The 15,436-nt window shown below is 42.9% G+C and overlaps 1 protein-coding gene across 1 annotated transcript in view; it reads left to right on the top strand.

Moving 5' to 3' along the window:
• Nucleotides 1-205: 205 nt before the first annotated feature.
• Nucleotides 206-15,436, top strand: part of LOC139556148 (microphthalmia-associated transcription factor-like) — a 43,502-nt gene continuing 28,271 nt past the window's right edge. The window contains exons 1-2 of the mRNA XM_071369721.1: nucleotides 206-257; nucleotides 12,093-12,363. Coding sequence (XP_071225822.1) covers nucleotides 214-257; nucleotides 12,093-12,363 — 315 coding nt within the window. The 5' untranslated portion in view covers nucleotides 206-213. The remainder of the gene's footprint in view (nucleotides 258-12,092; nucleotides 12,364-15,436) is intronic.

Raw genomic sequence — 15,436 nt, 5'->3', positions numbered from 1 at the left:
GATTTATTTATCATGTTTAGTGTAAATAATCAACATTATCAATGAAAGTATCACAGCTAATTTCATGTAAGGCTTACTACCTCTAGACATTCAATGATACTTCAGAAAGCAGAGTGGGGATCTGAAAGTGAGACATTATTGTGTCATAACCGGAAGTACTGCCATCCTCTTGTCCTTTAAAAGGACCCTAGGTTTTAAACCACATACATATTGATGTTAGTCTCAAAAGAGCCACTGCCAATCATGATAATAAAAAGGTAGGACATTATCAACTGTCTTTCATGAAATACATTATGATACCTAATCTACAGAGTGTAATCTGCTCATACTTAACAATATTTAGGCTATCTGACATAATATTATACCTTGCTTTGTAATTGCTTTGAGAGTTTACTTCTTCCAGTTTAGATTCAACATAACTTCTGGGGTTATCTAGTTTTATTGGTTGGAACCACTTATTGATGCATGCATGCTTGGTGCTAAACCTTTCACCATATCTACCCAATTGGCAACACTTGATGATTTGTGGCCAAGCCACGAGCACACAGGGTAATTGTTTACGCTGGTTTACTATTGTTTACTATGGAGGAAATGGCTGGAGAACATTGTGTTTTATCTAGCGGCATGGGACATTGAGGTCAGTCCTCCCCTAGTTGTCAATCATGCTTGTTTTTATATGATATTTTATGGGAAGAAACAACTTCGTCATCTTTATATTTGAATACTGAATTGGTATCCCCAGTGAGCTCAGTGCATGTGCTCCCAAATTCTTCTTGCTACGTGCTTTTATCAATATTATGATTCTTTAAAAAAAAATATATATATATATATATATTCCAGGTGTAAATCTATGATATTGTTCTATTGAATTGCCCGAGCATATTTGGTTCTCTTTAACCAGCCTTTTGAGGGATTGTCCCTGGCTGCAATTTGATACTTTATAACTGCTAACCAGACCAGAAAATGTATGTTAGTGAATTGGCAAAAGCCACTCTAGTGATATATGGAACAATAACTGCATTGTGGCATATCAATACATTTCAAATGTCTCAATAGCATGTTGTGCTATTGAAATGTATTAAGATTAGGAAGTAGATTAAACATTGAGACATCCTTGCATTGTGATGTGCTTAATTGATCTCAGCGGTCTGGAACATTCTGTCACCAGACCTTTTTATTAGCTTAGCATCCATAATAATAATTATTGGCCTAATTAATTATTTCATGTGTTGGGCACATTGCTATTACAACCTATTCTATAATTATAAATGAATCGACTGATCGGTACAAGCCAATACTACATGGTGGCCTTGCTAATTTAGCAACAACAACAAAAACTATTAAGCCGTTTCAAAAGACTTCTGGGTTTTTGCATTGGCTGCATCTCAATCCACCGCATTCGCACTACAGTATGTCGGCCTCCCGCATCTGCGGTGGAAGGTGGCAGAGCTACAACAGGGTTTGTCAGACCAGGAGACATCCAGAAAGTCAGTATTTAAAAAAAAAAAAAAACGTATGTAGAGTCCAAACGGTTTGGGCTAGACACTAAAACGACCACTCTATGGAAAGCTGAGACTTTTACGAACACGCTCTTCGACGCCCACACGCTTCACAGGACTCGTGAGAAAGTCACTGTGACTGAGGTAAAAAATGACTGAATATGATTTTTGGGGACCAGGGTTACATATGTAACCTTTTTTTTTGCGTTCCTATATCTCTCAGATGCATTTCAGACACCTCAAACCATACTTCCTTTTGATACGTTTCGGGATAAAAAAAATAGCCATGTATGAATGTTATTCAGTGCATTTCTATGGGCTAATAGCAGTAAAGCCAAATTCAATGTTTCATCAAAAACATGTATTTTATTTATTAATGGATACCTACAGAGTTCTTAAAACTCAAAATCAAATAGCTAAATGGTCCATCTTATAACCGTATTTAAACAATTCCATATGTTAGCTTCGTAGATAACGCCATCTAGAGGCTTAGACTCTTAGTGCTTAATGGTTTGTGGCTATGGTCAATGATGAGGTCAGTCAATCACAGCCTGAAGATTACCCTATATATACTAGTATGATAAATGTTTCGGTTTTGTTCGGAAGGAACGGACCAGTCAGGCCATACAGAATGCTGTTGTCCCCGTAAGGCACAATGATGATTTGATATTTGGTTTGGTAAATTTCTGTACACTCTCCCTGATGTCTCTCTGTACCTTAATTGGCCACAAACGCCATGTCTTTATAAAGGCCTTTATCAACGTATGTATAGTTACTTTAACTGTATGTCCATAGACGAGAGCCAGAGGACTCTTGAATTCTGCGTGAATAGTAGGGCGGGAATTGCCCGGGACCTCACGATGTGATATTATCACGATACTTAGGTGCCGATACGATATGTATTAATTGCCAGGGACTTCACGATGCGATAATATCACGATACTTAGTTGCCGACACAATATGTATTACAATTCTCACGATTCTTGCGTTTCGATCCTACAATTTATTGCGTTTTTTTTCTCACCTTTATTTAACCAGGTAGGCTAGTTGAGAACAAGTTCTCATTTGCAACTGCGACCTGGCCAAGATAAAGCACAGCAATTCGACACATACAACAACACAGAGTTACACATGGAATAAACAAAACATACCGTCAATAATACAGTAGAAAAATAAGTCTATATACAATGTGAGCAAATGAGGTGAGATAAGGGAGGAAAATGCAAAAAAAGGCCATGGTGGCGAGGTAAATAGAATATAGCAAGTAAAACACTGGAATGGTAGATTTGCAGTGGAAGAACGTGCAAAGTAGAAATAGAAATAATGGGGTGCAAAGGAGCAAAATAAATAAATTAATACAGTAGGGGAAGAGGTAGTTGTTTGGGCTAAATTATAGATGGGCTATGTACAGGTGCAGTAATCTGTGAGCTGCCCTGACAGCTGATGCTTAAAGCTACTGAGGGAGATAAGTGTTTCCAGCTTCAGAGATTTTTGCAGTTCGTTCCAGTCATTGGCAGCAGAGAACTGGAAGGAAAGACGACCAAAGGAGGAATTGGCTTTGGGGGTGACCAGTGAGATATACCTTCTGGAGCGCGTGCTACTATGGTGACCAGTGAGCTGAGATAAGGCGGGGCTTTACCTAGCAGAGACTTGTAGATGACCTGTGGGTTTGGCGATGAGTATGAAGCGAGGGCCAACCAACGAGAGCGTACAGGTCACAATGGTGGGTAGTGTATGGGGCTTTGGTGACAAAACGGATGGCTCTGTGATAGACTGCATCCAATTAGTTGAGTAGAGTGTTGGAGGCTATTTTATAGATGACATCACCGAAGTCGAGGATCGGTAGGATGGTCAGTTTTACGAGGGTATGTTTGGCAGCATGAGTGAAGGATGCTTTGTTGCGATATAGGAAGCCGATTCTAGATGTAATTTTGGATTGGAGATGCTTAATGTGAGTCTGGAAGGAGAGTTTACAGTCTAACCAGACACCTAGGTATTTATAGTTGTCCACGTATTCTAAGTCAGAGCCGTCCAGAGTAGTGATGCTGGACGGGCGAGCAGGTGCGGGCAGTGATCGGTTGAATAGCATGCATTTAGTTTTACTTGCGTTTAAGAGCAGTTGGAGGCCACGGAAGGAGAGTTGTATGGCATTGAAGCTCGTCTGGAGGTTAGTTAACACAGTGTCCAATGAGGGGCCAGAAGTATACAGAATGGTGTCGTCTGCGTAGAGGTGTATCAGAGAATCACCAGCAGCAAGAGCAACATTATTGATGTATACAGAGAAGAGAGTCGGCCCGAGGATTGAACCCTGTGGCACCCCCATAGAGACTGCCAGAGGTCCGGACAACAGGCCCTCCAATTTGACACACTGAACTCTATCCGAGAAGTAGTTGGTAAACCAGGCGAGGCAATCATTTGAGAAACCAAGGCTGTCGAGTCTACCAATAAGAATGTGGTGATTGACAGATTTGAAAGCCTTGGCCAGGTCGATGAATACGGCTGTGCAGTAATGTCTCTTATCGATGGCGGTTATGATGTCGTTTAGGACCTTGAGCGTGGCTGAGGTGCATCCATGACCAGCTCTGAAACCAGATTGCATAGCGGAGAAGGTACGGTGGGATTCGAAATGGTCGGTAATCTGTTTGTTAACTTGGCTTTCATAGACCTTAGAAAGACAGGGTAGGATAGATATAGGTCTGTAGCAGTTTGGGTCTAGAGTGTCACCCCCTTTGAAGAGGGGGATAACCGCGGCAGCTTTCCAATCTTTGGGAATCTCAGACGATACGAAAGAGAGGTTGAACAGGCTAGTAATAGGGGTTGCAACAATTTCGGCAGATAATTTTAGAAAGAGAGGGTCCAGATTGTCTAGCCCGGCTGATTTGTAGAGGTCCAGGTTTTGCAGCTCTTTCAGAACATCAGCTATCTGGATTTGGGTGAAGGAGAAATGGTGGGGGCTTTGGCGGGTTGCTGTGGAGGGTGCCGGGCAGTTGACCGGGGTAGGGGTAGCCAGGTGGAAAGCATGGCCAGCCGTAGAGAAATGCTTTTTGAAATTCTCAATTATAGTGGATTTATCGGTGGTGACAGTGTTTCCTAGCCTCAGAGCAGTGGGCAGCTGGGAGGAGGTGCTCCATGGACTTTACAGTGTCCCAGAACTTATTTGAATTAGTACTACAGGATGCAAATTTCTGTTTGAAAAAGCTAGCCTTAGCTTTCCTAACTGCCTGTGTATATTTGTTCCTATCTTCCCTGAAAAGTTGCATATCACGGGGGCTATTCGATGCTAATGCAGAACGCCGCAGGATGTTTTTGTGCTGGTCAAGGGCAGACAGGTCTGGAGTGAACCAAGGACTATATCTATTCCTAGTTCTACATTTTTTGAATGGGGAAGGCTTATTTAAGATGGTGAGGAAGGCACTTTTAAAGAATAGCCAGGCATCATCTACTGACGGGATGAGGTCAATGTCATTCCAGGATACCCCGGCCAGGTCGATTAGAAAGGCCTGCTCGCAGAAGTGTTTTAGGGAGCGTTTGACAGTGATGATGGGTGGTCGTTTGGTCGCAGACCCATTACGGATGCAGTCAATGAGGCAGTGACCGCTGAGATCTTGATTGAAAACAGCAGAGGTGTATTTGGAGGGCGAGTTAGTTAGGATGACATCTATGAGGGTGCCCGTGTTTACGGATTTGGAGTTGTACCTGGTAGTTTCATTGATAATTTGTGTGAGATTGAGGGCATCAAGCTTAGATTGCAGGATGGCCGGGGTGTTAAGCATGTCCCAGTTTAGGTCACCTAGTAGCACGAGCTCAGAAGATAGATGGGGGGCAATCAATTCACATATGGTATCGAGGGCACAGCTGGGGGCAGAGGGAGGTCTATAGCAAGCGGCAACAGTGAGAGACTTGTTTCTGGAAAGGTGTATTTTTAGAAGTAGAAGCTCGAATTGTTTGGGTACAGACTTGGATAGTAATACAGAACTCTGCAGGCTATCTTTGCAGTAGATTGCAACACCGCCCCCTTTGGCAGTTCTATCTTGGCGGAAAATGTTATAGTTAGCGATGGAGATTTCAGGGTTTTTGGTGTTTTTCCTAAGCCAGGATTCAGACACGGCTAAGACATCCGGGTTGGCAGAGTGTGCTAAAGCAGTGATTAAAACAAGCTTAGGGAGTAGGCTTCTAATGTTAACATGCATGAAACCAAGGCTTTTACGGTTACAGAAGTCAACAAATGAGAGCACCTGGGGAGTGGGGCTAGGCATCACCAGAGGAACAGAGGAGAAGTAGGATAAAGGTACGGCTAAATGCTATACGAACTGGCCGTCTAGCACGTTTGAAACAGAGAGTAAAAGGAGCAGCTTTCTGGGCTCGATAGCATAGATTCAAGGCATAGTGTATAGACAAAGGTATGGTAGGAAGAGAGTGCATTGGAGGTAAACCTAGGCATTGAGTAATGATGGGAGAGATATAGTCTCTAGAGATGTTTAAACCAGGTGATGTCATCCCATATGTAGGAGGTGGAACAACATGGTTGGTTAAGGCATATTGAGCAGGGCTAGAGGCTCTACAGTGAAATAAGACAGTAATCACTAACCAGGACAGTAATGGACGAGGCATATTGATATTAGAGAGAGACATGCGTAGCCAAGTGAACATATGGGTCCAGTGAGTGGTTGGGCTGACTGGGGACACGGCGATTCAGACAGTTAGCAGGCCGATGCTAACAAGCTAACAGTTAGTAGGCCGGGGCTAAACAAGCTAGCAGTTAGCAGACCGGGGCTGGCAAGCTAGCAGTTAGCAGACCGGGTTAGCAAGCAAGCAGTTAGCAGGGGCTAGCAGTTAGCAGACCGGGGAAGGCAAGCTGGCAGTTAGCAAACCGGGGCAGGCAAGCTAGCAGTTAGCAGACCGGGGCAGGCAAGCTAGCAGTTAGCAGACCAGGGCTAGCAAGTTAGCCTTTGGGGGACATCGCGATGGGGGTATGTCTGTTTTTGCCTCTTCGTGCGGTGACGTCGATAGACCAGTCGGGGAATTAGTAAGGTTCCAGGTAGCTCTAGGTAGCTAGCAGGCCTAGCAGGTTAGTACCGGCAGTAGAAGGGGTCCAGATATTGTAGTCCAGGAGTGGGCTTCGGTGGTAGCACAGGAGCCCTGCCAGGGCTAGCTTCAGGCTAATTGGTGCTTGCTGCAGGATGGAAACGCTAGCCAGGAGTGTTCACCCGGGATTGCAGTTAGCTAGTTGCGAAGATCCAGATGAAAATGTTCAGAGTTTGCGGTAGGAATCCGGGGATATGGAGAGAAATAGGTCCGTTATGCTCTGGTTTGAGTCACATTGTTCGAACTGGCGAGAGCTTTCCGAGCTAAAGGTTAGCTGATGACCGCTAGCAATGGTTTGCTAACTGATACCTGGTAGGTAGTTAGCTGGCTAGCTCAGTTGAGGGATTCCAGATCTGATGTAAATAGAAATACTTTAGAAAAAAGCAGATCCACGCCACATTGGGTGAGGCGGGTTGCAGGAGAGTATTTAGAAGTTGATGTTTAGGAAAATAATAAAAAAAGATATGCATAGAAAAATATTTAAAAAGATATATACAAGGGACAGGACAAAGACAAAGACGTCTGACTGCTACGCCATCTTGGCTTGACATATGATTTGATGTTCCTAACATATTACTCACTATATGTCTGCTGCAGCGAGACAAGAGAGCACATGAGAACATTTGTTTTGATCAGTCATGGAAATAAAAGTGCTGAAAACATGTTGGTTCACGATTTAAAAAGAAGATGGAGAACAAGCTATAGGATGGGAAATACCTGCGTTTTGGCGCAGGAACAGCTGACTAGCGCTAGCTAACACTGCCTAGCATATATATATATATTTTTACAAATCGATACTTGAAATCAAGTTATCTATATAATATTGCAAAAGTAGTATTGTGATATGTAACTGTAACTGTTGTCTAGACATTTGTTGGGGCTATAAGATGATAAAGCCTCCACTGTGCTGTAGTATGTGCATGGTAATGCTAAGTGATAGTTGCAGACCGTGGCTAGATTTGACATGACTTGCTAATTAGTGCGATTATCACACAGATGCACGGGCTGAGAGGCTTTGCAATGGTTTTATCAAAAGGATCACTTACCTAGGGAATGCCTCGTCCTGACAGCGCATGCAATGCCATATCCATTTAGGTTTGGGATGGGCAGGGTCAGTTTTGAGAAACATATTGTACATGTATTTCATAAGGGAGATGAGAGTGGATGGAGATAATAGTGATATATGGAGAGGAATGACTTATTGCTCATTTATGCAATGGGTGGGTCTAATCTTAAAATGCTGATTGTTTAAAACATTTGTATTTGTGCCCGTGAGTGCATTGTTTGATTAAACTAGATGTGGAGTCTTGTTCCAAGCCAGTCTGCTGTTCCCACTTGCTAAGGTCTCTGAGATTATATGAGTATGTGTTGGAAGCATGAGAAGGAGGATGTGAAAGAGGTACATATTATGAAGGTAGCAAGCAGGTGCAGTTACATCTAGGAACTACAGGTATAGGATCTTAATTTGATCACTCTTTGGTTGATGAGAATTTTCCTGCAAGATGAGCAGAAATGCAGATGAGCTTTGTGATTTACATAAATTCAGAACCCGCACTAACTTTTTTTATTTATTATTTATTTCACCTTTATTTAAAATAATTACAATTTAGCATTAACACTGGAGTGATTGATGTGCAAGTAGAGATACTCGGGTGTAAAAGAGCAAGAAGATAAATAACAATATGGGGATGAGGTAGTTGGGTGTGCTATTTACAGATTGGCTGTGTACAGGTACAGTGATCGGTAAGCTGCTCTGACAGTTGATGCTTAAAGCTATAGAGGGAGATATAACTCTCAGGCTTCAGTGATTTTTGCAATTCGTTCCAGTCATTGGCAGCAGACAACTGGAAGGAAAGGCGGCCAAAGAAGGTGTTGGCTTTGGGGATGTCCATTGAAATATACCTGCTGGAGCGTGTGCTACGGGTGGGTGTTGCTATGGTGACCAGTGAGCTGAGATAAGGCGGAGCTTTACCTAGCAAAGACTTATAGATGACCTGAAGTCAGTGGGTTTGGCGACGAATATGTAGCAAGCACCAGCCAACGAGAGCGTACAGGTCGAAGTGGTGGGTAGTATATGGGGCTTTGGTGACAAAACGGATGGAACTGTGATAGACTGCATCCAATTTGCTGAGTAGAGTGTTGGAGGCTATTTTGTAAATGACATTGCCGAAGTCAAGGATCGGTAGGATAGTCAGTTTTACGAGGGTATGTTTGGTAGCATGAGTGAAGGAGGCTTTGTTGCGAAATAGGAAGCCGATTCTAAATTTAACTTTGGATTGGAGATGCATAATGTGAGTCTGGAAGGAGAGTTTACTGTTTAGCCAGACACCTAGGTATTTATAGTTGTTCACATATTCTAAGTCAGAACCGTCCAGAATAGTGATGTCGGTCGGGCGGACGGGTGCGGGCAGCAATCGGTTGAAGAGCATGCATTTAGTTTTACTTGCATTTTAAAGCAGTTGGAGGCCACGGAAGGAGTGTTGTATGGCATTGAAGTTCGTTTGGAAGTTTGCTAACACGGTGTCCAAAGAAGGGCCAGATGTATACAGAATGGTGTCGTCTGCATAGAGGTGGATCAGAGAATCATCAGCAGCAAGTGACATCATTGATATATACAGAGAAAAGAGTCGGCCTGAGAATTGAACCCTGTGGCACCCCCATAGAGACTGCCAGAGGTCCGGACAACAGGCCCTCCGATTTGACACACTGAACTCTATCTGAGAGGTAGTTGGTGCAGGGGGTGCAGAGCTGTTGGCCGGGGTAGGGGTAGCCAGGTGGAAAGCATGGCCAGCCGTAGAAAAATGCTTATTGAAATGATCGATTATCATAGATTTATCGGTGGTGACAATGTTTCCTTGCCTCAGTGCAGTGGGCAGCTGGGAGGAGGTACTCTTATTCTCCATGGACTTTACATTGTCCCAAAATGTTTTGGAATTAGTGCTACAGGATGCACATATCTGTTTAAAAAAGCTAGCCTTAGCTTTTCTAACTGACTGTGTATATTGGTTCCTGACGTCCCTGAAAAGTTGCATATCGCGGGGGCTATTCGATGCTAATGCAGAATGCCACAGGATGTTTTTGTGCTGGTCAAGGGCAGTCAATTCTGGGGTGAACCAAGGGCTATATCTGTTCTTAGTTCTAAATTTTTTGAGAGGGCCATGCTTATTTAAGATGGTGAGGAAAGCACATTTAAAGAGCAACCAGGCATCCTCTACTGACTTCCATGATACCCGGGCCAGGTCGATTAGAAAGGCCTGCTCGCTGAAGTGTTTCAGGGAGCGTTTGACAGTGATGAGGGGTGGTCGTTTGACCGCGGACCCTTTACGGACGCAGGCAATGAGGCAGTGATCGCTGAAATCCTGGATGAAGACAGCAGAGGTGTGTTTAGAGGGCAAGTTGGTCAGGATGATATCTATGAGGCTGCCCATGTTTACGGATTTGGGGTTGTACCTGGTAGGTTACTTGAAAATTTGTGTGAGATTGAGGGCATCTAGATTAGATTGTAGGACGGCCTGGGTCTTAAGTATATCCCAGTTTAGGTCACCTAACAGTAGATTAGAAGCTTGAATTTTTAGAAGTTGAAGCTCGAATTGTTTGGGCACAGACCTGGATAGTATAACAGAACTATGCAGGCTATCTCTGCAGTAGATTGCAACTCCGCATTCTTTGGCAGTACTATCTTGACCGGAAAATGTTGTAGTTGGGGATGGAAATTTCAGGATTTTTGGTGACCTTTCTAAGCCAGGATTCAGACATGGCTAGGACATCCGGGTTGGCGGAGTGTGCTAAAGCAGTGAGTAAAACAAACTTAGGGAGGAGGCTTCTGATGTTAATTAACATGCATGAAACCAAGTCTTTTACGGTTACAGAAGTCAACAAATGAGAGCGCCTGGGGAATTGGAGTGGTGCTGGGTGCTGCAGGGCCTGGATTAACCTCTACATCACCAGAGGAACAGAGAAGGAGTAGGATAAGGGTACGGCTAAAGGCTATAAGAACTGGTCATCTAGTGCGTTCGGAACAGAGTAAAAGGAGCAGATTTCTGGACTTGGAATAATAGATTCAAGGCATAATGTACAGACAAGGGTATGGTAGGATGCGAGTACAGTGGAGTTAAACCTAGACATTGAGTGACGATGTGAGAGGTTTTGTCTCTAGAGGCACCAGTTAAGCCAGGTGAGGTCACCGCATGTGTGGGGGGTTGGGGGCTCTACAGTGAAATAAGACAATAATCACTAACCAAAATAGCAATAGACAAGGCATATTGACATTAGGGAGAGGCATGTGTTGCCGAGTGATCATAGGGTCCAATGAGTAGCAATAGGTGAGTCAGGGAGCCGATTCAGTAGTCGCTACTATGCTAGGCGAGCTGGAGACACGGCGATTCACACAGCTAGCGGGCCGGGACTAGCAGATGGGCCTTCGGCGACGTCGCAACGGAAGAGCCTGTTGACACCACCTCGGACGATTACGTCGGCAGACCAGTCGTGATGGATTGGCAGGGCTCCGTGTTGGCAGTAAAGGGTCCAGGCCAATTGGCCTGTAGCCCAAGAATTAGCTTCTGGACCTCTTCGGCTAGCCGGGAGATGGGCCTAGCTCGAGGCTAGCTCAAGGCTTACTGGTTCTTGCTTCGGGACAGAGACGTTAGCCAGGAGTAGCCACTCTGATTGCAGCTAGCTAGCTGCGATGATCCGGTGTAAATGTTCAGAGCTTGCGGTAGGAATCTGGAGATGTGGTAGAGAAAAAGCAGTCCGATATGCTCTGGGTTGATATCGCGCTGTGCAGACTGGCAGGTATTGACCGAGCTGAGGCTGGCTGGTGTCCGAGTTAACGGTGAAGACCACTAGCAGTGTCTAACTGACAACTAGCTTAAAGCTAGTTAGCTGGCTAGGTTCTGATGGGGGTTCCGGTTCTAAAGTATAAAAATAGCAGATCTGTACCACATTTGGGTGAGGTGGGTTGCAGGAGAGTATATTCAGTCCCTAGATGGAAAGTGAGATTGAAATATATACAAAATATATATGAAAACAAATGAGGAAAACGATATTTACACAGGACAGGCCGGGACAAGACAAAACACACGTCCGACTGCTACGCCATCTTGGAACACAACTAATACACATAAATATTATTATTCCACTTTGCATGAAGCCTCAGGTCATTAATAGCCTAACCACTGATTAAGCAACATTATGGACTAAACATTCAAATCCTGTTGCTGCAGGATTATTTTGCTGCGACAATAAAGGTCAAATTAAGGTCCTATATCTGTAACTGCACCTGCTTGCTACCTTCATACTATTTACCTATTTCACATATCCTCCTTCTCATGCTCCCAACACATAATGCCTCTCTCTACCTCCCTCTCTCATTGAATTGTATTCTAATATGATGTTTGTTTAAACCTGGATGGCTCAGAATAATGCAATCAGCCTATCACTGTGTGTGTCATGAGTGACTGTGACTTTCTCCCCACCACTGCCCTGCTCTGGTTGGGCCGTGGCCTGCAGTGATCCTCTGGACCAACGTGGGTTCCCCAAGCCCCCCCAGAGCCCCACAGTGCTCCCCGCAGTGACGTCACGTGTCCTGCTCCACCAGCAGGTGATGTGGGACCAGCTCCAGGAGCAGGACCAGCGGGAACAGAGGGAACAGAGTGAGAGGAGCACCAGGCACCCCTCACACCATCTCCTGCACCCCAGCAGCCCCCAGACCCCTCCCATCAATGTCACGCTGCCCTCCAACCTGCCCACTGTGACCCATGTGCCCATGGAAGTCCTCAAGGTAAGCCGTCTACAGTGCCAGGCAGGTAATTTTGGACACTCTTGTTCACCCCTCACTAGAGGAGCTGCCAGAAGGTAGGGGTTCTCATCTGAAACTTTTACTGATAGATTCCTAGGTACATGGGTTCCTAATGTTAGTGCTGCAGTGGAATTGTCTTTCAGTCACCAGTTTTTCAGAATTTCATTTAGATCCTTGATTAAACGTGATTACAAATAGATTACAGTTTATAGCATTTTGTTTAGATTGTTAATTTAACTAGGTTATGCTACAGAAATTCTGGTGAAGGTGCCACTTTAAAACTAAAAATTACAGCTCTTTAAGACTGAACTGTGTTAAATCCATAGTGGGGATTATCTCCTGAAAGAATTCCTCTGTTTCCAGACATTCAACATGTTTAATCCTATTTGCTCCACTACATTGACGTATTTTCATTGCTTTGATTTCTGGTATGTCCGAGTGGATTCTAAAAACTGATTGTAGTAGTATTATGTTTCTGTAATGAGACAGAGGATGTTACTGATATAGAAACCAATGTTTTCCCAAGCCAACTCTTAGGAATCAACAACGGGTAAGATTTGATATTCTCTACATTGCATGTATTCGTTGTTTTATTTGACTGTCACTAATCGTCGTGATAAATGGTTTTACAAAGATGATCCGTGTAGATTTACAACCCATTGTTATTTGATGCCAAATTCTCCTGATCAAACGAACCTACTGCATGGAGAATGTACAGTATGTGATTGTTATAAACAGGAAAGGGGGTCAAGCAGCAACTCTCTGCGTTTTAAATGTGTCAAATCATAACATCCTAGCAGAATAAGATTGGCTCAGTATTGGAGACTAATATCATGCATTTGTCTGCCATTAGTCTCAGTAGTTATAAACTGTATGTTTATTTTTGCTTATGCTGGTTGACTGATTGTTTGGCTGCGTTTCCTCTTCTACTAAATGCTCCACCAGAGATGGATATTCAGAGATATGCATGTGCTGCAGTTGTGGCTAATAAGATATTTGAGTAAAGAATCTAGCAATGTTATACAGATGTAGGATCTTAATTTGACCTATATTGTCACAGGTAAATAATCCTGCAGCAACAGGATTTTAATATTTACTCCATAATGTTGCTTGTTCGGTGGTTAGGCTATTAGCTGGACAAAAGTAGGCTACATGAAAAGTGCAATACTGTTAATATAGCTGTGTGTTAGTGTGGGTTTTCAGTAAATCACAAAGCTCATCTGCATTTCTCAGCAACAAAAGAGTGATCAAATTAAGATCACACATCTATAGATGTTCAGATAGTGATGCTATTGGTAAACAATGAGAGATCTACTGTATGTGAGCAAAATATCTGCTCCTAAATGCACACGTGGCACACAATTGTTTTTAGGGGAAATTATCTGCAAGTTTTTGATCTGCAAGTATTTTTTTAACATTTTTATATTCTACTTACATTCTGATTATCAGAGTAGTCTGAGTAGTGACCAGCAGAGTTTGTCCACATTTGATAGCCTTGTATCTCCATTCTGCTGCAGACTTATCAGACGTCTTATTTCTATTTGAGTCACACAGTGGTTGTGTGACTCAACACCCTACTACACCCTACTACAACCTTGCAAAACACGTTGGTTCATGTTTTTTCAAGTTGCTTTGGTTTTAAGATGGTTGTAATATTTTCTGAGAATATTATACATTTTACATTCAATAATGTTAAAACTGAGCTGTGAGGCTTTACAGGAGCATCAAACTGTTTCCAGGAAAGCCATGGGATTACTAACTGGAGAAATAATTAACATTAAAGAGGTTCTTAGATGTGTAGGGTTTTCTTTCATTGTAAAAATGACCAACCAGAATCTAAAGACCTTGGTAAATGCATTGTGGCAGTTTGAACTTGACCTGGCTATGCCTAGATTAACAGGGTCCCACCAAAACTATGCAGGCAGGCAAAATTAGCTTAGAGAGGTACCAGGCAGAGCCGCTGGGCCATGAAAGTGAAAACATTAAGCTCAGATGAGTTTGTCTAAAGACCGAGGAGACCCTTAATTAGCAAAGTTACCTCTGACCCCGCAAGAAACTAGTAAGAATCCAGTTCAGGGATCAAGACAATGGCAGGCAGAGTTTTACCACACACAGAACACTAAGTCAGCAAAGAATGCTCGTAATTAGGCCCAATACTTTCATTCTTGAGCTTGTTTAAGAAAAAAACTACTGCATTGAAATAATGATCATAGGTTAGTATCCAATGAGCTCAAAATTGTCAGACACATTATCAAGGTTAATGTTTGAAATTTCAGGGAGCACATACCAAAAATACAATTTCCTAATTACTATATGAGTGACCCTTAATACAATTGTTAATGTCATGAAAACCAGGTGAAGTTCATAAGTCCTCTCCCCAAGGCTGCGTTTAAGCAGGCAGCCCAATTCTGATCTTTTTTCCATTAATTGGTCTTTTGACCGATAACATCAGATCTTTTCACATCAGATATTGTTTTTCTTCACAAAAAGATTAGAATTGGGCTGCCTGTCTAAACACAGACCAAGAAGACTACAATCCTACTTATTGGATTCCAAGTGAATATTACAGGAGTCTTAAAAACACAACTGCTCACTAGCCACTATAAATACAATCTTTCATAGGTACATATAGCCATTTGTGTACAGACATACAATAAAGTCTAGCTTAACCTCGGTACTGTATACAGTACATTTGCTTGTTGATTCTCAGTGGTTAATGTGATTTTCAAACTTATCTGGTGTTGGGTACTCAAGAAAACACTTAAGTTGTTGTTTGGTGTGAACATATTTTTATTTATGGCAGGGGTCCCCAATTACATTCAGCCACGGGCCGATTTTTTTAGTGAGCGGATGGTCACAATTAAGGAACACAATTATAAATAATTTGTAAACTGCAAATTGACCGCAAGAAGCCCAAACAGATATAGTATTTGACAAAAACCGAACCATTTCAAACCATGATTACATTGGGATACGAGCACAAAATGCCCCTCTATTTAGGTGTGGAAATACTTGGGAACATATTTCCTAAATTAAAATCTAAAATCTATAATAT

Source organism: Salvelinus alpinus, chromosome 2 (genome assembly GCF_045679555.1).
Source record: "Salvelinus alpinus chromosome 2, SLU_Salpinus.1, whole genome shotgun sequence".
Lineage (NCBI taxonomy): Eukaryota > Metazoa > Chordata > Actinopteri > Salmoniformes > Salmonidae > Salvelinus > Salvelinus alpinus.
The sequence above is the reverse complement of the archived record's forward strand: the minus strand, read 5'-3'. Positions and strand labels throughout refer to the sequence as shown.